At 42.6% G+C, this 27,906-nt stretch overlaps 1 protein-coding gene across 4 annotated transcripts in view; it reads left to right on the forward strand.

Annotated features, from left to right (window-relative positions):
* The first annotated feature begins 2,736 nt into the window (after window positions 1–2,736).
* Window positions 2,737–27,906, forward strand: part of atp2b3b (ATPase plasma membrane Ca2+ transporting 3b) — a 58,483-nt gene continuing 33,313 nt past the window's right edge. Inside the window, exons 1-14 of one of the 4 annotated variants that reach the window (XM_061735557.1) lie at window positions 2,737–3,106; window positions 8,852–9,677; window positions 13,395–13,592; window positions 16,440–16,697; window positions 18,149–18,274; window positions 19,638–19,763; window positions 21,664–21,720; window positions 22,013–22,054; window positions 22,202–22,366; window positions 24,133–24,204; window positions 24,378–24,520; window positions 25,378–25,510; window positions 26,488–26,597; window positions 26,762–26,896. In XM_061735557.1, the coding sequence (XP_061591541.1) occupies window positions 9,428–9,677; window positions 13,395–13,592; window positions 16,440–16,697; window positions 18,149–18,274; window positions 19,638–19,763; window positions 21,664–21,720; window positions 22,013–22,054; window positions 22,202–22,366; window positions 24,133–24,204; window positions 24,378–24,520; window positions 25,378–25,510; window positions 26,488–26,597; window positions 26,762–26,896 (1,815 nt within the window). In that variant the 5' untranslated portion in view covers window positions 2,737–3,106; window positions 8,852–9,427. The remainder of the gene's footprint in view (window positions 3,107–8,851; window positions 9,678–13,394; window positions 13,593–16,439; window positions 16,698–18,148; window positions 18,275–19,637; window positions 19,764–21,663; window positions 21,721–22,012; window positions 22,055–22,201; window positions 22,367–24,132; window positions 24,205–24,377; window positions 24,521–25,377; window positions 25,511–26,487; window positions 26,598–26,761; window positions 26,897–27,906) is intronic. The other 3 variants (XM_061735559.1, XM_061735558.1, XM_061735560.1) reach the window with 3 other exon arrangements.

The following is a 27,906-nucleotide window of genomic DNA, read 5'->3' on the forward strand; positions in this document are numbered from 1 at the left end:
GGACCTGCGAGGACCACTGATCTAGACCATTGACATGTTTCTTAGACCCCATCCCCACTACACTGTTCAGGGACTTTTACTCTCATAATTAATATGTCCACAGTGATCTCTATCTTTACAGAAACATTTGTGCTGCAGTGAGAGTTTTTACGAGGATTAGCAGGAGAACTTCTCCAATCTTAGCTCTCTTTCATTTCCTTCCATTTAAATCCATTTAAGTTTTTTTCTTAATATACATAAAGCCACCAGTAACCTACCTTTTTCTTACCTTAATGTCATATTTCAACATTATGCCAACCGAGCAACTCAGTCCAAGACTGGAGACTCCCTTGTGGTTCCTGGAGCGTCGAGATCCTTCAGCTATCAGGCTCCACGCTTGTGGAAGTGGGAGCTGGTTCCACAAAAGTGTCTGGTCCTCATTACCTATTCGGCGTCAAGCTCATAGTTAGGACTGGCTTGGGTTTGCTGAGGCAGATGGCCCCAGACTCGCCGAGTCTGGTTCTTCTTGAGGCTTTTATTTGTTTATCTAATTCCTGTTAATTAAGTTTATTCCCCTCCCCATTGCTGCCTTGTGCTTGCTCAGAATGAGGGATTTCACCTGGGCTGTTTTTTTTTCTCATCTCGTCTGATGGAATTGGAAATAATTGAATAACAACTAATTGAATTGGATTGAAATATAACTCGACTGAACAGGATTGTCCTTAGTTGGACTGGATTGAACTTGTTTTCTGTGTGAAGTGCCTTGGTGGTGACTTTTGTTGTGAATTGGTGCTGTAAATCCATCCATCCGTCCGTCCATCCGTCCGCCCGCCCGCCCGCCCGTCCGTCCGTCCGTCCGTCCATCCATCCGTCCATCCATCCATCCATCCAACCACATCAGTCCGAGGACTGGACAATGAATGGGCTAGTGCCGTCCTTTCATTATTTTCTTCTACATCCATTCTGTTGTCGAGTTACTGGGGTGTTTAGGACCCCAGACACTGTAGCAACAAGACTTTGAAATGATTGTCTTGTTGCATGACTCAGTTTCAGCTAAGGTTTAGCTGTGGGACAGATAGTTTCACATTTGAGTGACACGATTGCTTCTAATCGTCAAACTGATATTCATTGAATTTGAAGTTGGAGATTTAAGCCTATAGACTTTATTCATGAAATATTGAGAATCTATTAGAAGATTTTTACAAAACTCACCTCAGTACTAAAAACCTATGGATTCGTGAATGTCACATAAAACTTGGGTTTGATTGTCAGAACGTATATGTTCACAAACAATCAATAGCAAATTAGCTGCACATGTATAGGCTTCTCAATAATTACAATTAATAGCCGCCGCTGGACCATTTAAGGAGGTGTTAAAGTGTATCTTCATCCTGCATTCCTTATTGCTGATACCACGCACATTAAAAAGAGAGGGAAGAAAATATGGTCAGATACGACTATGACTATTCATTTTAATTGAAGTGGAGTAAAGAAAAAATATTTCCTTTTTGCTCGTTTTTATTAGGCTGAGGGTGTATTTCTCCACTTTATTTCTAAGTGGAGGACTTTCAGAACTTATTATTTAAGAGTTAAGTGAAGTGGCAGAAGCTGCCAACGTGCAAATACTGTTGGGCACAAGACAGTATCTTGGGTGCTCAATGAGGTTTTCTTATATGATTTTATTTGTCTAATGTAATACCAGGTAAAATCATATTATGTACATGTTATATTGTGTATGCAAAATACATAAATGTTACCAATGGCCCTTCAGGGACTGTATTTCCTGGACAGGCCGTTTCAAAAGTCATTTTGAAGAAACTTTGGGAAAACTTAAATGGTGCTATTTACTAATTTGAATATTTTTTAGATTGTAAGAAAAGAATAAATTGGATCTTGAGTTCCTGGTTTTATGAAATAATTTAATGAGAGAATAAAGTTCAAAGTTGCTAAAGTCATAATTTGGGACTGTAGTTTGCCAAATTAAAGATGTTTGTGTCAACATAAAAGCTATTCTTTAATCTTACAATAAAAAGCCGCAATAAGCACCAACACAAACCTGAATCAATTTCAAATTATTAAAAGTTTCGAGCAAACATCAAAAGAGGGCGAAAACTGCAACAGAAACGCAGATCACGTTGCGAACACACGCTCGGGCCTGAACCTTCAGCAGACTGAAGGCTCATTTATGGTTCCGCGTTAAAACGACGCAGGGCCTACGCCGTACCCTACGGCGTAGGGTCTGCGTCGATTTAACGCGGAACCATAAATTGAGGCTTGACAGCAGGCTGCGCCGCGCCGCTGACGTCATCACGCACCCGAGAGGGTGGGGGTGACGTAGCCCGCTCAGCCCCCTCCTGCGGATGCTGCGACCGAGCTCCAGCCGCGGCTCAGCCCCTCCTCCCCATCCTCCTCCTCCTCCTCCTCCTCATCCTCCTCTGGAGATGTCGCACGAGCATCTCCTCTCACGGCGGCGCTTCTTTTCTTTTTTTCTTGTCTTCTGAACCGAACTCGGTCAAATTAGCAGCTGTCACGGCCCAGAGCGGCCAACTTCGTCCAGGAGCTGGACTGCCCCCCCTCCCCGTCCAGCCCCGCCCCTTCCCACCACGGAGGTGTTTAAACCCTCAACCCGGTGCATCCTCCCTCTCTCTCTCTCTCTCTCTCTCTCTCTCTCTCTCTCTCTCTCTCTCTCTCTCTCTCTCTCTCTCTCTCTCTCTCTCTCTCTCTCTCCCCCTCTCTCTCCATCTCTCTCCCCCCTCCCTCCCGTCTCTCTGGTCTCTCCATCCTCCGCCGCAGAGCTCCTCCGACCAGCCAGCAGGTGACCGCGCGGAGCGGAATATTCATCGGCGCCGTCGTCGTCTCTCGCCTGTCCTGTCCTCCCGTCCTCCGGACGCCGGGCCGCCCGGAGCTGCCGCAGCCCCTGCTGCCGTCCTCCCTCCTCCTTCTCCTAACCCCTCCACCACCAGCACCCTCACCCCCCCCGGGAGCCTGTGCATCTCTCTCTCTCTCCTCTCTCATCCGGGTCTGGGACATTGCTCCGCTCCGCGCACACGCAGATTAACGGGGGATTCTGCCTCCCTCCCCGCCCGCGCATGCACCGATGCCGATGTCCTTGAGCTCGGCCTGCACGGTGAGTCCGTGCGTGACTGGTATTTAGTATTTACCCCCCGGACTCTCGTGTGCCGGGTTTTTATTTTATTTTATTGGATAGATGTGTTCGCACTGTAGCGGTGATTCATTACTGACATGTCGGGGGGGTTTGTAGGACTTATACTGGACGTGCACGGCCTGATGTTCTGCTCACGGGCCTCACGGCTATTATAATGCACACACAGGAGTGCATATAATAACCCGACAAACAGCGCTATGACATTATCAGGAAGTGTGTGTGTGTGTGTGTGTGTGTGTGTGTGTGTGTGTGTGTGTGTGTGTGTGTGTGTGTGTGTGTGTGTGTGTGTGTGTGTGTGTGTGTGTGTGTGTGATACAGACCTGCGCTCCAGCGTCTCCACGCGCTGCGCTCCCGACGGGCGCTCCCGGGGCCGCCGGGTACCAGTTGCGTTGTTTTTCTCCGTAGAGGAGAACGCATCGCACCTGCAGCGCTCATCTTCAGGGGGGGGGGGGGTGTCGGTTCGGATCCGACTGTGATGGAGTGGCCCGGCGGTGCACGGGCGCGCATGCATGCAGGCAGGGCCGGCCCAGCACCGTCTGGTCCGCACCGTCGCGGGTGGGACGCAGATGTAGACGGAGATGGGGGGGGGGGGGATTACAGGCGGGACTTTGATCTCTCCTTTGAGCTCGCATTGTGAGCCGCTCTTCCTCCTCAACCCGCCGAGGATGATGGGAAGGTGGGAGTAGGAGCGTGTGAAGGTGACCAGGAAAGGTCGTAATGTGTGGGGAACACTGTTGCGTCGGGCCGTTCCTGCACAGACCTGCACCGTGTTGCTGGCGTGTTGCACGACGCTTTGGGTGGAGTTGGCTCGGGGGAGGACGTGGGACATTCGCTGTGGGTCCGTGTGTCTTTGTGTGAGATGTGTTAGTCATCTTTTTTGTCCTTTGCTTTTCACTTTTCTTTTATCCTTGTACATATGCATCCCTGCCTTTGTGGACCTTCCTCCATCATCATTATTCCTGTTGCTTTAATGGCTTCTGTAGTAATGCAGATATCCGTGTCCACCTTTAATGGCTCCAGCTACTGACTGTGTCGAATTTTAAGTGTGCTATTCCCGCTGGGCATTACAGAAGCGTGTGACTGGCACCAGGCCAGCGACAGCCCAGATAGGAGGGCTCTTTCAGAGGTGACCCTTCAAATGCCTGTTGGAAATTAGGACTGCAGGTGCACAGGTGGACTGCAGTCTAGCCAGCACTACACAGGGAGATGAAACACTGAACTGTTCACACACTGAATGCAGACGCGCTCACCTCAGATGACAGGACAGACAAGCTGCACAAGCTGCACACAGACCTGTTCGGTCACATGTGCTCACATGTGTATTACTTGCAGCCTCAGTTGCCCTGTCTGGTACACACACACACACACACTAACACTCTCATAGCCACAACGCGTACGTAGGTCCTTCTGCTCCAAAATCAAATCCGGGTGAGGAGCATCTCCTCTGACTCCTCCTCACTTTGTGCCATTCTAAACCTTTCTGCTACTGCAATAAATAGAAAGCACCAGAGGGTAAAAAAGTGGTCACTTTCTATTAAAAAGAGAGAAAAAAACAACCCTCTGAGTGATTTCATTCGGACAAGCAGGGCTACTCAGTATAAATAGACAGGCTGCCGAGGATTGTGTTGACCTTTTGTCTGACTCTTTTCATGTTCAAACAGACTCCCAGCCAGGACAGTCCTCCCTCTCTCTCTTATTTTGAAAGTGCTGTGGTGTATGGCACATTTGTGTGTGTCATGACGGAGATGGTATAATAGAAGTCTCTGGGCATGATGGAAGTGTCTTTATGTGTTCATTGTCTGTCTGTGATGCGTGCATCCTGTGGCTAAAGGTTTGGGTGTGCGCGTCGTGAGCATAGGAAATAAGTGACATATTGCGTCAGTAAAGTTTTTTTTTTCTTTGACAATTATTTGCAACGCAGGCTCACTTGTACGTGCAAATGCTCGTTAGAATCGTACAAACGAAGGCTCAGGGACAAACAGAAGGGCAAAAAGTTAGCTGCAGTTGTCGGGATGATGAACGCAGGAGCTTTTTCCTGCGTGACTGTTATAAAATCCGACAGAATCAGTGAGTAAGAGATCAGGCTAGGAAGAAAATGTGCAACTGGCTGAGTAAATAAATGATTGCAGTAGCAGGAAGCAGATAGACAGGGAGTTGAGAGATGGAGAAAAAGACAAAGGTGCAAATGACAACAACCAATGAGACATGACATGAAAAATAAAACGGATGTAAATCCTTATACAGATACTGAGAAATAGATGGAAGAGTAAGCAAACAAGAAAATATGGGGAGGAAGAGGGAGTTTTAAAGGACGCTGGAGCAGGGTGACTCAGTCATAAACTAATACTCTCAGTCAGGATAGCAGCATAGCAGGGCAGAGAGGGAAGGAGAGCGAGAAGATGCAGGAGGCAAAGGGAGCTGTGGGAGAGTGAAGAGTGGAGGGAGGAGAAGAGGAATTAATGATGAGCTTCTGCTCTTTTTTTCCTGCTCATCCTTATGTAAAATACCCTGACTGGGAAATCAGAATATGTTGTGTCATGTGTGATGCTAAGATTATTTACAGCCAGCGTTAATTGCTCACGTGGGATGAAGACGCCATTCTGCTGGAGCGCTGTCAGCGTCTGGTGTATTTTATGTAAATCAGTTCCAGAGATGGGTTTAAATGCTAATTCAGATTAGGAAACTGTTTTCCATGAGACTCAACACGAACGGGAGATTTCTTGCTCTTGGGTCTCTCAGGATTCTGATCAGAGTGAACAAATTGAAGGCAAATTCATTAGAGATGTGCCAATTGCAATTTCATGAGGGTTTGAGCTGCAGATTTTCTTTCGAAGAACTGTATTCAACAATCAGTGAAAGATAGCAGAGGCTGCAGGTCGGGTGCACGTCTAGCTCTGTTCTAAGCCTCTAAAGCTTTGTAAGACTTTGTAAGACTGAAGCTTTGTTAGGTTGTTGTGCCAAACGTTTCGATCGTTGTTCTTCCACAGTAGGTTTTTTCTTGCAGGTTGTACCGTTGTTGCTCTGCAGTCCCACTGTAAAGCATACGCAACATGTTTGCTGGTGACTGTCATCATAATGTTCTTACTTAATGGGAGAAAAGAAGATTATTCATTGCTGTGGACTCAGACTTAGTGGTTCCTGATCAGTTTCTCACGGGTGAGCACTGGTTAGAGAAAAATCAGCAGACTCCAATTACCAGCTGGTGATCATCTCCAGATCTAATTGCACTTATGAGATATGTAGTTGTGGTCAGGCATTGTTGGTGTGTGCGCTCACTTGGTTTGATGTTACATGACCAAGAGGAACAGTCTGGCACCAGTTTTTGTTTTTCTTGATGTCAACAAATCCCATGAAAAGACTTAAACTGACAGTGAATGGATCCCCATACCAACTGGTGTGTTTGTCTCCTCATATATCCTCTGTGCCACAGAGCTCTAGTGTTGTGCAGAAAGTATTAAGCACGCATCAGTGTAGTACGCTGTAACTCCAACTGACGTGTTGTCTCATTACCATGAATGCCCAAACAGCGCCACATACACTCCCCTGTTGCTGGAAATTCTCAGTACAGCACAAATGTGGGATTAAAATTATGTTAAAAAGTGAAGTTACAGGAGGGGCTTGCAGCGCTGGGATCAGATGAGACTAAGGAAGGGCTGATAGCTCCAGACTGTAGGTTTACTTCTCGTCATAGTGTTTATCAGAGGTGGCAAATCCGGCTTCAGAAAGTAAAAGTCCTGCCATATATTTGTTCTGTCCATTCACTAAAACCAGGTGAGTTCACTAATTAGCTCATCTACCTGGCTGAAGAGCTGTGCTGATTAGAATCAGCTGGTTGAGTGAATGTGCAGAACAAATACATGGTAGGACTTTTACTTTCTGAAGCCGGATTTGCCACCTCTGGTGTTTATTCACATGCTGGATGATCTTCAGGAGAGGTTCAGATCAGTTTCAGATGAAAAATCTAGGGACTTATTTCTGAGAGGGTGGATTCATAAATCACTCTTCCTCCTTAGACAGAGGAATGTTCAAATGCTTCCCTAGTGGAGTTTGACGTCTCTTGACTGATTGGATCTGACAACATTCACGTTCACCCGATGATGCAGACCTTGTGAGGCTGAAATCCCCGTCATCTTTGTAAGAAACACACCGATTGCAATATTCTTTGTTGATTCAGATTTTGTGGTTTCATATTTCTCAGTATTCTTAGCTGATACCCATTTATTGCCACAAACACCAACAAAAAAATAAAGACATAATTTTTAAGACAGTGCATATGCTGCATGTACTAAGCAAAACATATAGCTGATATCAGCATATTTTATGGGTCAATACCGATCAGAGCTGATCAGTTATTCATCTCTAACCTTTGGTAACCTTTCACTCGTGGTTCACCCTTAATCAGGGATGGGAAAAATAAATCAAAAGACATTCAAAAAATAAAGTGAACTGCAAAATACTGGAGCCACTACTTGTATGAAAGTACAATAATTTATTTTTATATTTTTAAATACTACTTTCCCAAATAAGTTTTTATACTAATTTGATGAAGTGGAGAAGGTTAAAATGCTGTAATTAATTAAGGCGTAGATCTGAGGATGTACATACATTTTCATATGTACAACTCGGAAGTATCAACTAGCTTCTAATAAATTAAATGATTTAATTTGATAAATTTCCCTTCTGGGATTAATTAAGTATTTTTGAAAATTTTTAAGCAAAGTTTTACTCCCAGTTCAGAAATACTGGACTAATGCACAACTCCTGCATGTATTATTAATGAATAATACTTATTAATTATTATTATTTTATCATTATTAACATGCAAATACCACACTCATAAAGTGTATTATTATTATTATTATTATTATTATTATTATTATTATTATTATTATTATTATTATTTATGAATGAATGCTACCTAGTAGGTTTTTGGCAAATTGGCTCATTTACTCTGACTTTAATAATTTCATGGTATGAGATGTACATGAGATCTGAAGGGAGCTGCTTTGGATCAGTTATATAATTATGCATCTATGAAAATTGCTGCAGTTTATGTTATTGTCATGCAGTGCTGTGTCCAGACTTCAACCAGCTCAGCTACCTCACCCCTTTCCCTGATTTGCTACTTTTTGTGTTTACTCGCCTCTCTCCCCACGACGTGCCACCTCACAGCAGTCCTGTCTCCACCTCCGGTATTGTTATGAAATATGTACAGTGACCTTGAGGCGCGCATTTTAAAGTATTGTTCTCCACACATGCTTCTATTGCAGACCTAGATATGAGTATAACATATCCTCACAAAACAGCAGGTCGTCTCACAGTTTTAGACTTACTTGGTGGGAAGTTGGAAGGGAACATACGAGGTGTAGGGAGGGATGGTCTAAAACGCAGCCCGCTCCTTCTTGCATCACATCAGTACTACATTTCAGCATTTCGTCTGTGTTTAACATGCTAAAACATCCATAAAACCCCCCCTTTTTAATATACATACATATATAATGTGTTTCAGGACTGTATAGTTGAAATTGTAGATTTTTATAATTTTATGAATACATTTGAAGTCAAATGAATGTTCCTACGCATGATGTGAGATGTCACAACTGTGTTCAGGCTCGTCTCCCCCTCAGAAATGGTCTTGATGTAACGTTAGTAAGTAAGATCAATAAAACAAAGTGGTAATGTTTCATTTCTCCTGCTCTCTCTTAGATCCTCGCGGCGCAACAGTAGCTACCTCTAAACTGGATCTGCTTCCTGTCTCTTATTCATCAACGGCTCCTGCCTTGCTCGCCCCTCTCCCCGCCCGTCCATCGTCTCGTCATTCCTGTCCGTAAGTCTGTCGGCCTGTCTGTCCTTCCATGGACTGGCCGTGACCCTTGGAGGGAGGGGGACAGAAACGAGGAAAGAGCGGAGTCGCAAGGGAGACGAAGGAAAAGAGAGCTGGATTCATTCAGACATCACGCTTCTGAAGTGCTCCTGCTCGCTGTCTTTTATCCCCCTCACCCTCCTCCCCTACATCCCTCTGTTATGGAGATTTGAAGGAGCAGTGGGGGTTAGGCCAAGATATTGAGGGGGGGGAATTGAATACACAACCAACTCCCTTTTGTTGCCATTAGTTAAAACTAGAAAGGGGTTTGGCTGCATAATTACAGCGAGATATTTTTAAATGCATAAATTAAGAGCACATGAACAACCTTTCACCGCCTAAAAGAAAAAGGACTTGACAAGACTACGGAGAAAAAGGAGGATCAAAACAGAGAGAGAGAAAAAAAATAACTTTCTGACATGTCAACAACAGCCACAATGGGTGAAATGGCAAACAGCGCAGTGGAATTTTATCCCAAAGGGACTCGAAGTGGGAGCGGAGGAGGAAGAAGGGCAGATGGTAGCCAAGACGGGGGAGATTTTGGGGTCACGGTGATGGAGCTCAGGGAACTGATGGAGCTCCGAGGCACCGACGCCCTACAGAAGATCCAGGACGGCTACGGAGACACAGAGGGACTCTGCCAGAGACTACATACCAGCACCACTGATGGTGAGCAGGCATGGGGCGGACAAATGACTGAGCGGGTAAAAATGGAAAGTGAGGTTTGCACGGATGAATAATGGTGAAGAACACTGCTTGATATATGAATTGGTGCGCGCACAGATGGTGGAATGGCTGAGCGTATGAGTAGATTCATGAATGCTGGATGGATGGACGGGTTTATGCCGAGCGAAGAGTAGGACGGAGTTAGAGTCACACATGCACACCATCAAATAAGGGACACTTCTGCAGCCGAGTAATCTGATTTCTGTGTCATCTGAAGCACACCCTAAAAACACAAAACCTGATAATTAAAGTCATTAACTCAATTTGTGCATGCATTATTACCATGCCAGTGGACCGTTACTGCAGCGTTTCTTCTCAGGCAGATGAATGAAGAATGGTATAACTGCAGTCCATTAAACGGTTCAAAAGCATATTTCACTTCTGGAGCGTAATCCTGGTTACAAAAGACAGTTTTTGCTTGAGCTGTGTGGATGGAGAGCATGGGTGGATGGACTGATTGATGAATGCATGACGGGATTATCGTGGATGAATGAGAGGAAAGCTGAGTAAATCAGTTAATGGGTGAATGAAACAAAAGTGTGGAACTAAAATCTCCAAAAGCACCTGCAGGGGTCTGCTTTTTTATGTTTGCTGCATTACTACAACATTCAAGGTGTCTCTTTCTCTTTTAAGTAACTCTGGTCTCGTGGTGGACTGTGTTCGCCAGATTACCAGGTGCAGATTCCACCTCAGGAAAAACCTTCCTGCCTGTTGTTTCATACTACAATGTTTTTATGTATTTATTTTTTATTCACTTGCATTAAAACGGCCAAAAATGAAGAGAAAAATGGCATCGCCATCGCAGAGTTGACTGCAGACTGACAGCTCACAGCCTTTTAATGGAATCACCTTGCTGAGTTTTCCAGATTAGTTCAGTGACACATAAGTAGAGTTTTACTGCCACCAGCTGTTTGTCCCGAGGTGCTTCAGTCCTGCGTCTGATCACTTCACTGAGTCTCTATTGCCGTTAACATCATGTGTTTCATTGCAAAGCCAAATTGTGCAGCCCAGCTGTGAATACGCGTTTATTTTAAGCCAAATTAATAAGGAGGCTTCAAAACAAGATAGTGTAACTCACCAACTGTCTGTTTTGGTATTGGTCCTTATTTATTTAGGCTATTATTGGTGCCACCGCTACCTCGCTTAACAAGGTCTAAAATAAATCAAAAAGGGATTCTTCATTTGATTTATTCCAGTAAATGACGGGGTGCACAATGCATATATGTTTTATTGAACTATTCTTAGCTTAATACTATAATAGTTGTCATAAAGATGGATGTCCCAACTACACTGCATTAAACTTACTAGTGTTTCCATTATGTTGAGCGTCCCATTTATATTACTTCTCTTATTCTGTTGGTGTAAGTCAGATTCAACAAAAACAGAATTGTCTCAGGAAATTAGTTGTTTAACTTCTAAACTTTGTTCCCAGTTTCTTTCTTTCTTTGAAAATATGCATGAAATGTGCTTTTAAACAAATTGTGTTGTTTCTGATCAGAGGAGAGGGGCAGTTATTACTGGTAATAACAATTTATTGTGCAGTAATTGGAGAAATTATCAACAGAACATTAGTGCAAACATTAAGAGCAACAGATTAATTTACCAGATGATATTTTAACAGAACTTAAATGAGTCATCTGGTCTTTTCATTTGGCTCATTGAATAATCAGCTTATGAGGCTATATGGTTACGTTAAAGATTAAGATAAAGATTTAGAAATTGTGGTTTCAGTAGTAGCGTGCACATCTACAGTTACATGTGCACACTGGCACGTTGTAACTGGGGTGTGGTACCACGCTACACCCACTCCTCCAACTAGTTTGTAACCTAGCAACACAACAGCACCCAGAAGTTGGCTCGGGAAGTCAGTAACAGAAAGAGGGATGGCTGAGAACTGTGAGATGGCGAGGAGCAGAGTGAGAGCTGAATGAAGGAAGACGACTGATGAGCGCGTGTGAGCACCGACGAGGAGTGTGTGTGAGAGAGAGAGGCTTGGTGGGTGTTGAGTTACAGTAAGTCTGTGTCGAGTGTTGCTAATTTGATACTGTGAGCTGGTCAGGAATCAGTGCAGCAGGTCTCAACAAACCCAACACAAACACACACAGAGTCATGTATCTGCAGATGTCCCTACAAGGCAGAGTTGGCAGACAGCATGGGGAAAACACACGCAAATGTTGCTCTCTGTACACTCGCTCGCAAGGGGCCCACTTTTACAAATCACATGAGGTGTCACCTGAGGAATGGGATGGATAAAGAATAAGTCGCTACGAGCCCATCCACCCAAACCTGAGCCTGATCACTCAGAAGATTTATCTTCTCCAACAGGTCTTAGGAAGTCTGCAACAGAAGCTGCAGAGTCTATTGTGAGCACAATAAAGATGATTACAGGGGGAAGATGGTGAAGCATACATGTGTAATAACAGTAACACACACATATGCATTATGATGCAATTGATGCCGAGAACGATAAGTAATGGGCTACTCAGGGTGGGGTGGGGGTGGGGATGGAGGGGGGGTTAAACCAAGACAGAGTGAGATCTGTCAGCCTCTTTCTCAGATGTATACGGATACTCCACCACTGCAGTACCAGACCATTATATCTACACTGAAAAGACAGGATGGAGGAGGAAAAACAATGAGAAAAGAGAAAGACGGCGCGAGGGACTGTATATGTGTGGTGCTCGTTGCTGGGGAGGGAGGGGGGAGGCAGCCGAGGGGTGAGGAGGAAGAGCTCGAACAGCTTGCCGCATTGTCAAGGACACATCAAGGGGAGATTGAGAGAGAGGGAGAAAAAAAAGAGAGGAGGAGGAGAGCCGATGAGAGAGGCTGTAGAAGAGGATGGGAAAGAGAAGGGAAGAAAGGAGGGATGATGGTTGGGGGGGGGGGCGGCTAATGAAAGGAGGATACAGCTCCCTACGATTAGTCAGCATAAGGTCACCTGTTTTCTCTCCATCCCTGCCTCGCTGTGGCCTAAACCCTGTTGAGCGTCGAATTACCACACAACTCCTCTGCAACGCCGGGAGCTACATGACTCCCTGCAGCAAGCACACTGGACCGGGATGTCCACACACACACACACACACAAATACCCCACCCCCCCCACCCTTGTGGTGGCCAATCAGGAAAAAAAAAGTGAAATATAAAGGCTGCTCAAAATCTACCACACTGGAGAAATGACATCACCTGTTGTTGGGCAGAAACCTGTCAGACACAGGAAGCCCTGGCGATGCCATGGAAACTGAATCACTTAGGGGTGAGCTTTAAGGGGGGGGTGAGGCGAGTATGCTGTCGAGAGAAAGTGTTTGGAGGCAGGGCAGAAACTTTGGAGTCATCTGTCTTTATTAACGCCGCTTGAGTTTTGGCCTGCGTTTGTGCTGATTTTGCATGTGATTAGCAGCGTGAACGCCTGCTGTCGCTGCGCGTCCTGGTGATGACCAGCTGCTGCAGGATGCTGTGGTGACTTACACGTGCTCTTCCATGAATGAAAGTGAAAGTGGAACGTTTTAAAATGAAAATATCTCTGAAATTAAATAATCTTCCAGTTTGTTTTATAAGGTCAAATGACTCAGATTGTGCACGTGTCTGCTTGTGCAGATGTGTTTTGTCTTCACCGTATGTAGCATTTGCCTCTTTAACTTTTGCCAATGTCTCCTCCTTCAGGTCTCAGTGGGGAACCGACAGACCTGGAGCGTCGACACGAAGCTTTCGGCCAAAATTTTATCCCCCCAAAGAAGCCCAAGACTTTCCTGGAGCTTGTGTGGGAGGCTTTGCAGGATGTCACCCTCATCATTTTGGAGGCTGCCGCCATCATATCACTCGGCCTCTCCTTCTACCAGCCGCCTGGAGAGGAAAGCGAAGGTGAGGATGCAGGCAGTGGGTGGTGGGGGGAGTGTGTGAGGGGAGGCTTAACAGCATGACCAGATGTTATAAGGACAAATATGAATGTGGGAAGTAGTGAAGATGAAAATCGAGGGGGGGGGTAAATATATATCATCTTTAAGCCAGCAAAAATTAGACAATTGGTATTTTTTTGCACTGCCTTTTGCAAACTGGTTAACTACCTCCTGGTACTTTCAGTCCAATTAAAGCTCTGTGAAACAACCTGACGCAGGATTGGGGGGCATGTCAGTCCTACAGGCTGCAGTGAACCACAATTTATGACAATCACACATTTTTGTGACAGTGGTTGATTACTGTTGAATGAACTGCAGCAGTAAGAAGTACAAAGGTAGAATGGATCTTTCTCGCCTTGCTGAGTAACGCCTTCGGAGCCTGAGACGCTTTGCTTTGTGCACAAGATTTAATACTTCTACTCGCGCCAGCTTTTGCAGGCTCCAAACACAGCACGTTCACCGCCGATCAGAGCTGTGAACAAACTGTGATTAGGGCTAGGAACAGAAAAAAAATTGATTTATCTAGTTCATGATTTTTCTGTTTGAACAAAAATGGAAACAGGTCCATTGTGACAAAAGGAATATTTAACAGGAGTAAAAGTTGTTAGTTTTAATGAATTCAACTCAGCAGATTTATACAACTTAATTTTATTGTGTTTGTTTTCATTTTTAGTTTAAAACTGGGCCTGTTTTGCTTTTTTTCAGTTTTTACATTTCCTCCCCGAACACTCAGCTCATTCATATCTGCGATACCTGCGGAGTTGCACTTTATGCTCTGAATGTACTTAGATTTTTATCAATTAATAGTATAAATTGATTGTGGTTTAGTACAGAAGGAATACATAAAAAAAACAACACCAGGAGGAAGAAAAGAAATGAAAAGCAGGAGAAAAAACTAAGAAAAATAGGAGAATAAAAACAAACACAATAAAATTACGTTTTTGTGATAAATAGTTGTATAAATCTGCTGAGTTGTGGGTGGAAATAAAATGAATATTCTGAAGGGGAAGAAGAAAAGAGGAGTTGTTTTTTAACAGCAACAACCTGGTAATGAAGCACAGACTTCAGGCATATGCCACAGTGGCATTCAGTGTACATTTGTAAGTGGTGTGAAAGTATGTGAAAAGGGTAGTTTCAGACAAAAAAAAACGTCTTTTCTCAGACTGTATGTACGGTCTGCATTTTACGGTGGATTTTCTGCCTCATCTTAGTCTAATAACATCTTTTTTTTATCGCTTTTGCTCTTTCAGTAAATCAGTATTCTGACTATTTCTCCAAGGAAATATTGAAGCTTCTGTTTGGGCAGAACATGCTTCCAAAAAGTCTAATTACCTCCTGAAAGGAAAAAAAAAACAAAACACTCAACACTGGAGGTTTCTGTACATGTCGTTAATTGTTGATTAACATGATCATAAGTTACTCATGTGCAGTCATCTAATCATCCTCTTTGGTTTTATGATTATGGGAATAAAATAAAATCCCTAGCCAAGTGCTGAAGGGATAAAAGAATGAGATACTCCGACGACGGGTCCTGGTAGAGGGGAAGTGGGGTGAAAACATGAGTCATTAGATTGGTATGAAACCTCAAAGTACACATCGGTTGACAGTAGTATGCAAACTGAGGGGTGGTGAGGGGGTAATAGATCTGCTGTGTGTTTTGAGATCCATGAATTTAATTTTTGAAAAAAAAAAAACAACAAAGAGATGTCATTTTACAGCCCACCACACTGTGTTGGCGCTTGTAATGTGTGCTCATTGTGACTCAAAACTCTGCCAGCTTTCAGTTGTAACAGTGAGTGATATGTTTGTCCATGAAATGTTGCCGTGCGTCTTACACTGGGCGTGTGATGGGAGACAAGCTGGAGCATAAGTCTGTTTTAAATCAACGTTAACCCTCTGTCAGTTCCTAGGTTTTGCACAGCAAAAGGAGCCCGAATAATCCGGCTCTTAGCAGGTCCTGAAACTAAGCAAAGACAACTGGAGATGAACACGAACAGATGACATGTTCCATTGTCTCAACTAAGTTGAGATCGATTCATTTTGATCGACATCAGCAGTCGGCTTGTACTGCGAAGCACGCTGGTGGAGTGGGAATTACTTGGGCTTCTTTTGCTGTTACACAACAGTCTTTGACCATGAGCTCCTTCGTATATAGAGTCTCCTAGAGTTCAACAGCTGAAGCTCGGCTGACTTTGGGTCAATACGACAGAACACTGATCCTAAACACACAAACAAATCAACAACAGTATGGCTGAAAAAGAAAATAACCAAGGTGCTGCGATGGCCAAGTCGGAAAATAAGCCTATTATTCCATCAAAAGTGTCTTATTTTAAGCATAAAATCTTTGGGGCAAGAAAATATTTCTGGACTAGAGTTCTTACAACTAGAAAAATAGACTAAAATAGTCTTCTAATCTTCTTGAAACAAGGCCTTTTTACCTTCTTAGGAAGTACAAGTGCATGGCCTGATTGAAATGCATTGCTGGGATACTAAAGATGCTGTTATATAAATGATTCCTGCAAACCCAAATGAACTGATGTAAATTAGAATGGGCCAAAATTCAGTCCAATGATGGGAGGGACTCATAATGTCACACAGAAAATAACTACTTTTGGTTTTTGTTTAATAAATTATAATAATGTTTCATGTCATGTATGGTTGTTCATCTCAAGTCCTGGTAAAGACCAGATGATTTTATCACATCTTGATGCATAAAGTCTTGCAGTTGAGATAGAGTGTGCTTTCTTCCTCACTTGCCTGTAAATAAGACTTGACTAAATGTTCTGACCTGCTGTCTCTCCCTCGTCTCCAGCGTGTGGGGAGGTATCCGGGGGAGCAGAGGATGAAGGTGAGGGAGACACCGGCTGGATTGAGGGCGCCGCCATCTTGCTATCCGTGGTGTGTGTCGTCCTGGTGACAGCGTTTAACGACTGGTCCAAAGAAAAGCAGTTTCGTGGTCTGCAGAGTCGGATTGAGCAGGAGCAGAAATTCACCGTGGTGCGGAAAGGAAATGTCATCCAGATCCCGGTGTCGGACATGGTGGTGGGGGATATGGCGCAGGTCAAATACGGTAAAGAAACTATGAAAAACTGGTAAAAATGCAAGATTCATGCTTTCTTTAGACTGAATGAATGGAATGAATGTACAGTAGCTCTGCAAATAAAAATAAGAGCACATCACACAAGTTATGAAAAAGATTTTCATAAGAAAATTTTTTAATTTTTCTGACCAACTCAAAAGAAGATAAGTCTTCTAAACTAAAATCTGTTTTTCTGTTTCATCTTCTGAACCAAGTTCACTTCAACATGTCATAAATGATCCTTATTCTATTGTTTATTAAAGAAAATTACCCAATATTACATCAATTTGATTTTTTTTAAGTTATCCACAAAATAAAAAGTAAAATGTCAAGATTGTTAACCCTTTAATGTCTCACAAATGAAGTACCCCCACCACACAAATTGATAAAAAAAAAAATCCATGTTCCATCCAATTTTCCAATTTTGTATTGAACAATTTCTAAATATTTTTTTTCCCTATCATTATGAATACATTAGGTAAGTTTATGTAATTTATTAAATTATTTTGTTGGTTTGTATAAAACTTCTTTTTTTCCCCTTTTTTGATTATGGGGGGGTTTAGAGCTCTCAGTAATTGATGTCTCAAATATATACAGCATGCTCGGCTTAAGGGAGTTGTCTGTTAAAACCACAATTTATTCTCCAGGTATTTAATAAACACATAATAACTAATGTTTATTTATAAAAATGACATTTATGTGTTTTTCCCATAAATAAAATCCATAAAATGTCTGCAATGTAACTTTTTTTTGCCAAATTAACGAATATTTTATTAATATATGCAATTTGCCCCCGCGTCTCCCCTCAGTCACCTTATTCATACTTTAAATTTATTGATATCATCATTTTGAGTATTGCAGGCTGAGTTTGTTTCTCACTAGTTCCGTAGTTTGTTTCTCACTAGTTAGAGAACGGGTCAAGATGTCTCATCAAAGGCTTCTTAAGGGACAAAAAATTTCTATTTTTATTTTTTTAGATCTCATATTAGTGACATCATTGATCTGCACTGCACCATCAGTGTGTTTTTTTTTTTTTTACCTTTTGGAGAGAATTACACACTATTACACAACCACAAACACACACGTGAATGTGCTCCAGCGACTGAATGAGAAACACATTTTAAAGTTGATTTTAAAAGTTAGATAAGATTAAAATTCAATATTAATGTGGAAATTAAAAAGTGAAGGAAAAATCCCCATCTAACATAACTAATCCACATCCACATTCTGTTTTCATGTTTTTTATTCAGTTTTTTTGGAAATTTTACTCGTTTTTAGCTTGTTTCAAGCGAGCCTGTAATGTGTTGTGTGCAGCATGCAAAATTGTCATTGTCATTGCCCCATTCCTCAGGTGACACCTCATGTGATTTGTCATATTGAACCAGCACTGCATTTGTGGCAAAACTTGAATAGGTCCCTGATCTGTGCATGTGTACGTACAGGGGACCTCCTGCCCGCGGATGGGATCCTGATCCAAGGGAACGATCTGAAGATCGACGAGAGCTCCCTCACAGGAGAGTCTGACCAGGTTGGAAAATCTGTGGACAAGGACCCCATGCTGCTCTCAGGTTGGTTTTCAGAGTTGTTTTATTTTTTTAACTGGGGTTTTCTGCTATCCTGGTTCTATGGACGGTAGGGTTAGTTTGATTTTTACATAGTCCAATATTAAAGAAACTCTCTTACGCTTTGCACTTGGAGCCGATATAGCGCCTCTGCCCTCATATGATTGTTCCGGGGTATATTTCTCTCCCCCGAATTACCTGACAGCACAATTACATACCACGAATCTTCCAACAGAATAAAGGCAGACAAAAAAAATCTGCGTTTTTGTTGGGTTCAAATGTAACTTCTAGACTAAAACATCAAGTTTATTACTATTACTATTTAATATACTAATGGTTGTAAATTTTCATAGTACGCCTCTATAGTACCTCAATAGTATCTGGAAATCAGACATCCGTCTGGCACCAGTACAGTGGTGTTTATTAAAAAAGGATATACTATGAAAAAAAGCCTTTCTGTGCTTCAAAGTATATTTGGGAATCAAATAATTGCTAAATGAAAAACTCAGGCATTTGTTTGGGGCCACTTGAATCTGAAAATGAGGTGAGAGGTTTAGATTTACAGGGTTCTGTTAAATCCCAGGCTCCGATCAAAACTAAAAGCACCCATGATGCATTTGCAGCACTTTTAATACAGGAAATCAGCAAATACTTACGATGTATGCACTTAAAGAAGAAATGAACCAATTTTGTCCCTCTAGAACTTTGTCTAATGTTTTATATCTTCACTATGAAATCTGTTTGTTTGTTTGTGTGTGTGTGTGTGTGTGTGTGTGTGTGTGTGTGTGTGTGTGTGTGTGTGTGTGTGTGTGTGTGTGTGTGTGTGTGTGTGTGTGCGTGTGCGTGCGCGTGCGTGTGTGTGTGTGTGTGTGTGTGTATTTTATCCTCAGCTGGAAGTTGGAAATTTCAAGTTTCCATTTGGTATTGATAGCACCATTAATTACCCAACATTACAGACCAAGAAAAAGTCCACAACTTATATTAGTGTTACAACTATTTTGATTCTGATGTGACACTCCTTGTGAAAAAAAAAAATACAAATATGGATAATTATCAAACTACGTTGCACTTTGTGTGTCTTGCATCACAAGTTGGTGGAGAACAAAGTTTATATTTGCAAATTAATATTGATGAAACTTTTATTTATATTTTGAGGAGGTCTGTGCCGTGAATCTTGGCTCAGTCTTGAGTTTTCTCCATTCTGTTTTTGACCCGGTACTAGAAATAGTGGTTGAGACGAAGCAGATGTCTCAAGTTCCTCACTGCCAAGTGGTGTGAAAACAACATATATTGACAAAAATCTTTGGAGGTGGCACATTTTTGCTTCTCCTGTGTAAGTAGGTCTGAACTGGTGTGTTTGGATGTTAAGGTACCCATGTGATGGAGGGCTCGGGCAGGATGCTGGTGACGGCTGTGGGTGTCAACTCACAGACGGGAATCATCTTCACTCTGCTTGGAGCAGGAGATGTGGAGGAAGAGGGAAAAGATAAGAAAGGTAAGTGGTCCAGTGGAGAGATACGACATTTATAGGTGCTGTTTTAGACCTTTTTGTTGTTGTTGAAGATACATTTCATCTTCTGAGTACTTTTGTGTGCTTGAATAGAGGAATGGACACACTGAACAAGTTAGAACTTTTGTTTTCTTTATACAAACCAGGTAAAGTTTAAGAAAACCCTCCCATCTCCATTTCCAGTTATAACTATTTCAAACTGCTTTGAAGAAAGTTAATGTCCACTTCTGATCTGTGATCATCTCCTGGATCATGACACAGGACTTCTGAACACATTTCTTATGGGTACAAGGGCCCCCGAGACAAGTGTGCTTGTATGAAATGACTGTTAATATTATATTTCTATTCAGAAAATCCAGTCACTAAGAGACTAACGCGACCAATAAGAGACACATTTCTAAAGAAAGGTTAATTAACAGTAAAGAGACAACAAAAAAAACACAAAAAAGACAAATACAGATAAATATGAAGCAACCACAGTCAAAGCAAAGCGACCACAAAAATCTACGGGAAAACTAGGACACAAAACAATCGGAAAGATGCATCAAATTGACAACAGAGAAAGTAAAAATGGCCATTAAGAGGGACGGGAGGGAGCTGCGTCACGATCAAATACAGGAACACAAAATACTTTAAACAGATTCAGCCTCAAAGCAGTCAGAGGAGAGCAATAAAAGAGACGTGCATAAAAACACAGCAAGAAGTGCAGAAGGATGAACTATGAACGACAGCTGTTGCCGTTTTGTGTTTTCTGCACCCCTGGGCAGGGGTGTGGGCTAGCACATCTGCGCCCAGGAGTCTGTTGTTTTCATAATCCATCCATGCACACAGACTGCAGCATATGTGCTCAGGTGTAATTAGCTGGATGCCTAAATGATTCCAGATAAGAGCTTTGACAGGAAACACGCCAGCTTCACCTCATAGATAATTTAACCCACATCCTCTCCATCCCTTTCTCCACTCCCCGTTTCCCTCTTTCTAACTCCCGGACTCGCACCCTCCCCGCCCCCCCTCCATCCCCACCCCCAACCTTCTCTCACGCCTGTCGATCTCTCTCACCTGTTTTCTTATTTACCCCACAATTTTGCCCCCCCTTTGACTTTCCTCTCCCTTCCTTTGCTCCCTCCCGTTTCTCCTTCCCTCCCTTAATCTGAGAGGGAGAGAGAGAGGCTGCAGAGCCAATCAATTATTGAAAGAGCAGGGGGGAGGGGGGGAGATGAGGGGGGGTGCAAGGGAGAGATTCAGGGAAGAGCGATGGTTGGTCAATGCATGAAGCATTAGTCCACGCTCTGTTGTGGAAGGGCCCTGCAGTTGGAGCAGGACTGCAGACAGCAGAGGACACACATACTTTCTGAAGCACTTAAGGTTAATGTCATTAGCAGTGTACTTTTCTGCTGCAGCTCTCACGTCTGCAAGGAAATGCACGTGGTATCGTTTGCATCTTTAAAAGGAGGAAGGAATGTGGGAACAGATTTGTTGAGGATGGTTTATAAGAGAAATACTCCTATCGCTTGTACTCAGTATTCCTAGTAAAAAAAAATGGCAGGAACATTTGCAGGCTGGATAATTTAAGCCACCAGTTACTGGAGCTAATATATTATACATAACACTTCCACGTGTGACATTTTTATTTTTTCCGAGTTCACTGTGGGGTTTTTCTAAAAGCCTGTTTTCCTTTATTCTGAAAGATTTTGTGGCACCATTCCATTTATTTTATTTTCAATCTCTACGGTCATCTCAACAAACACTGCTAGTAGAGCTGTGCACACAGTCGCTTTTACTTTGTGAGTTTTTTACTCTTCCCCTTTTTTTGCTCTCTTTTGTTTTTCCCCTTTTTGCCAAATTCCTCCCCGAAACCTTCCTTCCTCACACATTCCCCAAACAGACGACAGTACTCAGTTGCTCATCTCTGCAGATGCCAGTGACAGCACAGTCACCAATGGTATGTGAGCGTAAAATCTTCTGCCCTGCCCCTTTCCGTAGTCCGAGTGTACACGGTGTAGTGAAAGTGACAGTAACCTCTGATGGATTTCATGCACTGAAAAACGTTACTCAGTCTCCCGACCCGGTGTATGAAGATGTGTGCACTTCTTTTGCCATTCCCTTACGTATTGTTTCTGTGTTTTGTTTTGTTTTTCTGTTTCTGGAAGTGAAACATGAACTGTTTAGGGAAATGAATGTACACTACATCCCTAATCTCCATTTTCTTCTCACTCACCTTCTCCCGCTCTCAGGAAAACAACCAGACGGAGCTGTGGAGAACAATCAAAACAAAGGTAAGAGCTTGTGACGTGTGTGAAGCTCAGTCTGGATGTGGGACGAGCTTAATTCACCTCACTGTTTAGTGCTGAACTGACTGAAGTGTCTTTTTTTTTTTTTCCTTTTCCCTTTTTGTGTGTGTGTATGTTGTTGTTTTGTTTCAGCTAAGAAGCAGGATGGGGGTGTTGCCATGGAGATGCAACCCCTGAAGAGTGCAGAGGGAGGGGAGGTGGAAGACAGAGAAAAGAAGAAGACCAACGTTCCAAAAAAAGAGAAGAGCGTGTTGCAGGGCAAGCTCACCAAACTGGCTGTTCAGATCGGCAAAGCAGGTACACATCTGTCTCTGGTGAAGGGCTTAGGGTTGATGATGCTGTTGCAAATGTGGTGTAATGTGGTCGGGCCGATTACACGATTTTTGGTGGGTTCTGATCCCAAAAGAACTTTGTCAATTGCGGCGCCACTCTTTGAGAACTAGCTCATTTTCAAAACCAGTACAGTCATGATAAGATGGTCCCAGCATGACGGTCAGGAGACTGGCACTGCTACCTGAGTGTGAAGTTTACATGTCCTCCCCGTGCTTGACAGGTTAATTATCTTTTTTTTTTATCTCTCTTTAATCCTGTGATGGACTGGGAAGCTGTACCACACCTTTCACCAGGTGACAGCTGGGATAAGCTCCAGCGTGGATGGGATAGGATAGGAATAAAAACAAGTATGAAAAAAGGAATGAATAAATGAACCATTGATGCCTTCAGACCTTAGGAGTTTTTTTAAACAGTTCCTATAACTATAAAGAGGCAGTTGACCTTTTTTTTATGTCCTCACCGCGGGAACCATGTCTGAATTTAGTTCATAGAAGAGCTTTAATAGGGCCTTTTGTTTTCCTGGGATGCAGGGAAGAAAACATGAAGCATTGAGCAACTTTGAGCATACCAGAACAATGTTAAAATCTGCCATTAAAATTAAATAAAAAAAAACAAAAAAAACTTGTAAGTATTGGTAAAAAGTTAGTCAAATAATGAACAGTTGTTGACATTCGTCTCTAAAAACCTGAATTGCCACCCAAGGTTTAATCCACAATAAAAAGGAAACCTTTTCTATCACGGTGCAGCATGTGTCGTACGATCAAAGAACCAAAACCCAGGCAGAACCAAACCCACCAGCTGGATGACCTCCATTGTTTGTAGCGTCACATTTGTTGTCGTCACACTAGTATGACACCACGCTAGGCGTTGGGTCTAAGCCCCTCGGGCCCAGTGGCAGTCCGACTCGCGGTGGGAACGCTCACCTCCGTAAACTGGACCATTCTAACCCTTCTGGACCGAACCCTACCGGCCTGGACCGGACTGCTCAGTGGAAACGGGGCTTAAATGTCACAAAGTTTATGCGTCTTTAAATTAGACTCAAATAAAGACAAAGCAAGCCAGATCTGACCTGATCTTTCTTCTTCCATCCATGTTTTACATCTATTTGATCCAGTTCCTGGATTCTATCCCACCTGTCATCAGGTGGTCCATTGAAAGATACTAGAAAATCAATCTATAGTAAAAAACCAGACCAACTACATCCGTAAATATGAATGTCAGATTAAGACTCTTGGTTAGAATTGTACTTTTTGCGCTTTCTGCACCATTTTGTACCCATTGTGCCAGCTAGTGAACTTGGCTTCACCTAGAGGTTTTCATTTTAATCCAAAGCCATCCCCTATCTTGGACAAACCACCTCCTTCTCCTTCTTCTTAGATGTGTAGGACAATTTTCATTTGTACTTGAAAGTTGGAATTTCTGACTTCCATCCTGCAAAGCTCCACGTTGGCTTTTGCAACAAAAACACAGCCAGGTTGGTTTGCAGTTCACAGCTCCAACTTCCCACTTCTTAGGCCATTTGAACGAGTATAGTACGTCTTGTTCACCTCAGGACAAGCCTGTGCTGGGTATCTGTGCCGTTTCTGTCTGGTGGGAGAGGCATAGCGGACAGAGGCATGCTTTTCTCTCCTCGGTTTCTGGTCATCCCAGCTGTATCTAATGTCAACCTTCTACAAAATAAAAACCTGATTTATCAAGTTTTGAATGTTCTCTTTTTAATCTCCCTGCAGGTTTGGTAATGTCCGCCATTACCGTCATCATTCTGGTGCTGTACTTCGTCATCAACACGTTTGTTGTTAAAGGTCTGTATGTACGGCGTGAGGCTTCACATCCCAGAATGACCTTTCCCGCGTCCCTCTGCATATTCCTCTCGCCGGTCCTTTCCCGTCAAGTTGAATGTTTGTCGCTTCACTGAGAATGATTTTAATACGGCGCGTCTGTTTGGTTTTAATATGCAGTGTACTGTGTGTTGCAGGAGGCACGTGGTTGCCAGAGTGCACGCCAATATACGTCCAGTATTTTGTCAAATTCTTCATCATCGGAGTCACTGTGCTGGTAGTTGCCGTCCCTGAGGGCTTACCTCTCGCTGTCACCATCTCGCTGGCTTACTCTGTCAAGGTAGGTTGGTCAGTGGACATCCATGGGTCTTCTTAACCAAACTAAATAGGATGTGTGGAAAGCTTTACATTTACTCAGTCAGTTTTCTCTGTGAATTCCCTCTGATCAATGTCAAATCGGTGTAAAGCTGTCAAAATCCGGTTGGTAATCCTGAATAGACGTGATAGTGGGCGTAAAAGCCTGCTCCTGTCAGCCCTTGTATGTTTTTTCAGTTTAAAAATGTCCTTTTCTCTCATCTACCACCAGGTTTAAAGAGCACACATCTTTACAGAGTTTTTTAACAATTTTGGCCATGTACAATGACTTCAACCTGTCGTCTTCCCCCCACTGTTATTGACAAACAGCAGCACCAGCAATTAACAAGATGTTTTTACTTCATTTTTTTGTACACACACATAAGTGAACCGGTGTAATTTAGTGAATTTGGGCGTAGCTGGAGTATCTCCGCAGTGTCTGCTGAGCTTTGAGAGGCATCATGTTGATCGTATTGATTGATTGAAGAGACCAGCAGCAAACTCGTTGATAACCATTTGGTAACAGAGCACATTAGATGATATCATACATTTGTTTTGTTTTTTTGCTTTATCATTTACATTACTTAGTAAGTATGTCATAAAATATATAATAACATCAATTAAAGGCTCAAACAAAGAAATTCAATTTAAACGTAAACATGAAACCCAGTTTTATGTTAGTACTTTAAATTCAAACGTTCATTTATGACGAGACTGAAAGCTGGATGCGTTTTTTGGCTTAAAAGACGTACATGTTGTCTCCAGTTACAGATTGTTTTTATTTCTTTTACCGTTCTGCTACATCACACCTCTCTCTGCTCTCCTTCCATATCTCCCGTGTAGAAAATGATGAAGGACAACAACCTTGTACGGCATCTGGATGCATGCGAGACCATGGGCAACGCCACGGCCATCTGCTCTGACAAAACTGGCACCCTCACCACCAACCGGATGACCGTGGTGCAGACTTTCGTCGGTGAGCGAAAAAAGCAAGATCTCATACATTTATGTATTTTAAGCCTGCTATCGATTTTAATGTAAACACATCACACTGCCGACACTGAATTAATCTTTTACAAGAGGCTTCCCACTGCACTGCAAAGGTCATGAGGAAAATCAGAGCTTATGTAAGTTCTGATCTGTCATGTATTTAGGATGAGGGGATGCCTTGACATCCTAAGAGTTGGTAAGAGTGAATTAGGAACAGTTTCATGTCTCGTTTTTTTTTTTTAAATCAAGAGCGACAAATGTATCTCAGACACGTAAAAAAAGGTTAAGGCTATGCATGTATACATGTAGGAATTAGGAATAGTTAGTTTAGTTAGTTTATTAGGATCCCCATTAGCTACTACCTAAGTAGCAGCTATTCTTCCTGGGGTCCATACACATAAAAAGAAAATACAATACATAATATACAATATACAATACACGATATACAAAGGTTTTACTGAGCAGTATAGAAAATGAAATACATGATTGCAATTTATTCTATAAAAAATGATTATAAATAATTAATGTAATGCATTCTACAGTATTAAATTACAAAGAACACATGATCATAATCCACTCTACAAAATCAAATACAACAAAACAAAAATAACACTCCAGTCATGTAGTAAATGACAACAAGTGTTTCTTTATAGCATATTTAAATGACAATTTACTTTGTACTATATTAATGTGGGGTGGTAACCTGTTCCAATAAGTTATTGATCGATACATAGCTGTTTTTTTGAGGAGGTTGGTTTTTGGAGCAGGGAGTGTCAGATGCCCAAGGCTGGCAATTCTGGTGTTATGATTATGTCTGTCACTTGACTTTAATAACTGTTTGAAAAAGTACTCCGGTGCTTGATTTGAAATAATGTTTCTGGCAAACATGAGGACACTGATTTCAAGTTTGTTTTTAACTGTGGAATACCAGGTGTACCTAATAAAAATGTCTGTTTTCTCCAGGTGACGTGCACCACCGCGTTGTCCCAGACCCTGGACAGGTCAACGCTCGAATACTGGATCTGTTGGTCAATGCGATCGCCATCAACAGTGCCTACACCTCCAAGATCTTGGTGAGCCACGCACAGCCAGAGATGCCAATAATCTTAATTCAACTTTAGTTGCCAACATTTCTCTGAATAATTGACTCTTTAATAAAATGTTGCTTGTTTGTTTTGCCTCACCTGTCCTTCCTTTCTGTCTTCTTCCCAACTCCGTCAAATCTAATCCTCCACAGCCCCCTGACGTGGAGGGGGGTCTTGCTAAGCAGGTGGGCAACAAAACAGAGTGTGGCCTGCTGGGATTTGTACTAGACCTTCAGCGGGACTACGCCCCCGTCAGAGAGCAGATCCCTGAGGAGAGGCTGTACAAGGTACGGAATAAGGCATCACAACCACCTTCAACCATGACTTTTATGTCACCAGTAATGGTTAGCGCGAGGGCTCAGTCACAGTTTATTTCAAAATATATATCAGTTTTATTTTATTTTCCCCATGACTCCTCCACATAGAGAAACGGCACATTTTCTCCAATAGATTTAGAGAAACAAAGCTCTTTTAATGCTTTCTGTGCCCTCAAGGAGACAGGCATTGAACATCAAGCACTTGTTCACAGTATGAAAAAGATATTACAACAAAACTAGCGGTCAACAGTTGCTCTGTATTTGAGCACAGCTGCCAATCAGACACCGGCATCCAGTTCAGATACCTCACTGGGGTGTATATTAACTCTACGTTGCTCCTCTTAGAGACTCATTTCAAACAAAAACCTCAGGGACAGGAAATGCAGAGTAGTGCCTGTTCAGGCCGCTGAAGCTGACCAGTCAGAAAAGTCGGGGCTTCACAGCGTCTCTGTGTTTGTATGTGTATTTGTGTGCGTACGGAGCCTCGTGTTAACAGTGTTGCTCTGGTATTCATGGGAATTTGTTATTTGATTTAAATTTAAATGATTTGAGCTGAAATGAACAGAATTTAACTGAATAGTACTTTACTGATCCCAAAAGGAAAATTATGTTGTTGTAATGGAAATTACTTTAAAAAAATAATAGTAATAATTCTAAATTATATCAAAAGTATATCAAAAAGAGCAACGCGACGGAAGTCTCTTGAGATTGCGTTGAATGCATGGAGGTGATGTGCCTGCAGTCGGGCAATAATGGAGCTGATGATGTCATGTGAAGCGTTTGCTAGTGGAAGGGTGGATACGGTTACCAGAGTTACCAGAGTTACCAGAGTTACCAGAGTTACCAGAGTTACCAGAGTTACCAGAGTTACCAGAGTTACCAGAGTTACCAGAGTTACCAGAGTTACCAGAGTTACCAGAGTTACCAGAGAGAGCAGAGAGAGCAGAGTCGTCCCTCTCTCCGTTCCAGAAGGTGCTGAA

This window comes from Cololabis saira, chromosome 12 (assembly GCF_033807715.1).
Source record: "Cololabis saira isolate AMF1-May2022 chromosome 12, fColSai1.1, whole genome shotgun sequence".
Lineage (NCBI taxonomy): Eukaryota > Metazoa > Chordata > Actinopteri > Beloniformes > Belonidae > Cololabis > Cololabis saira.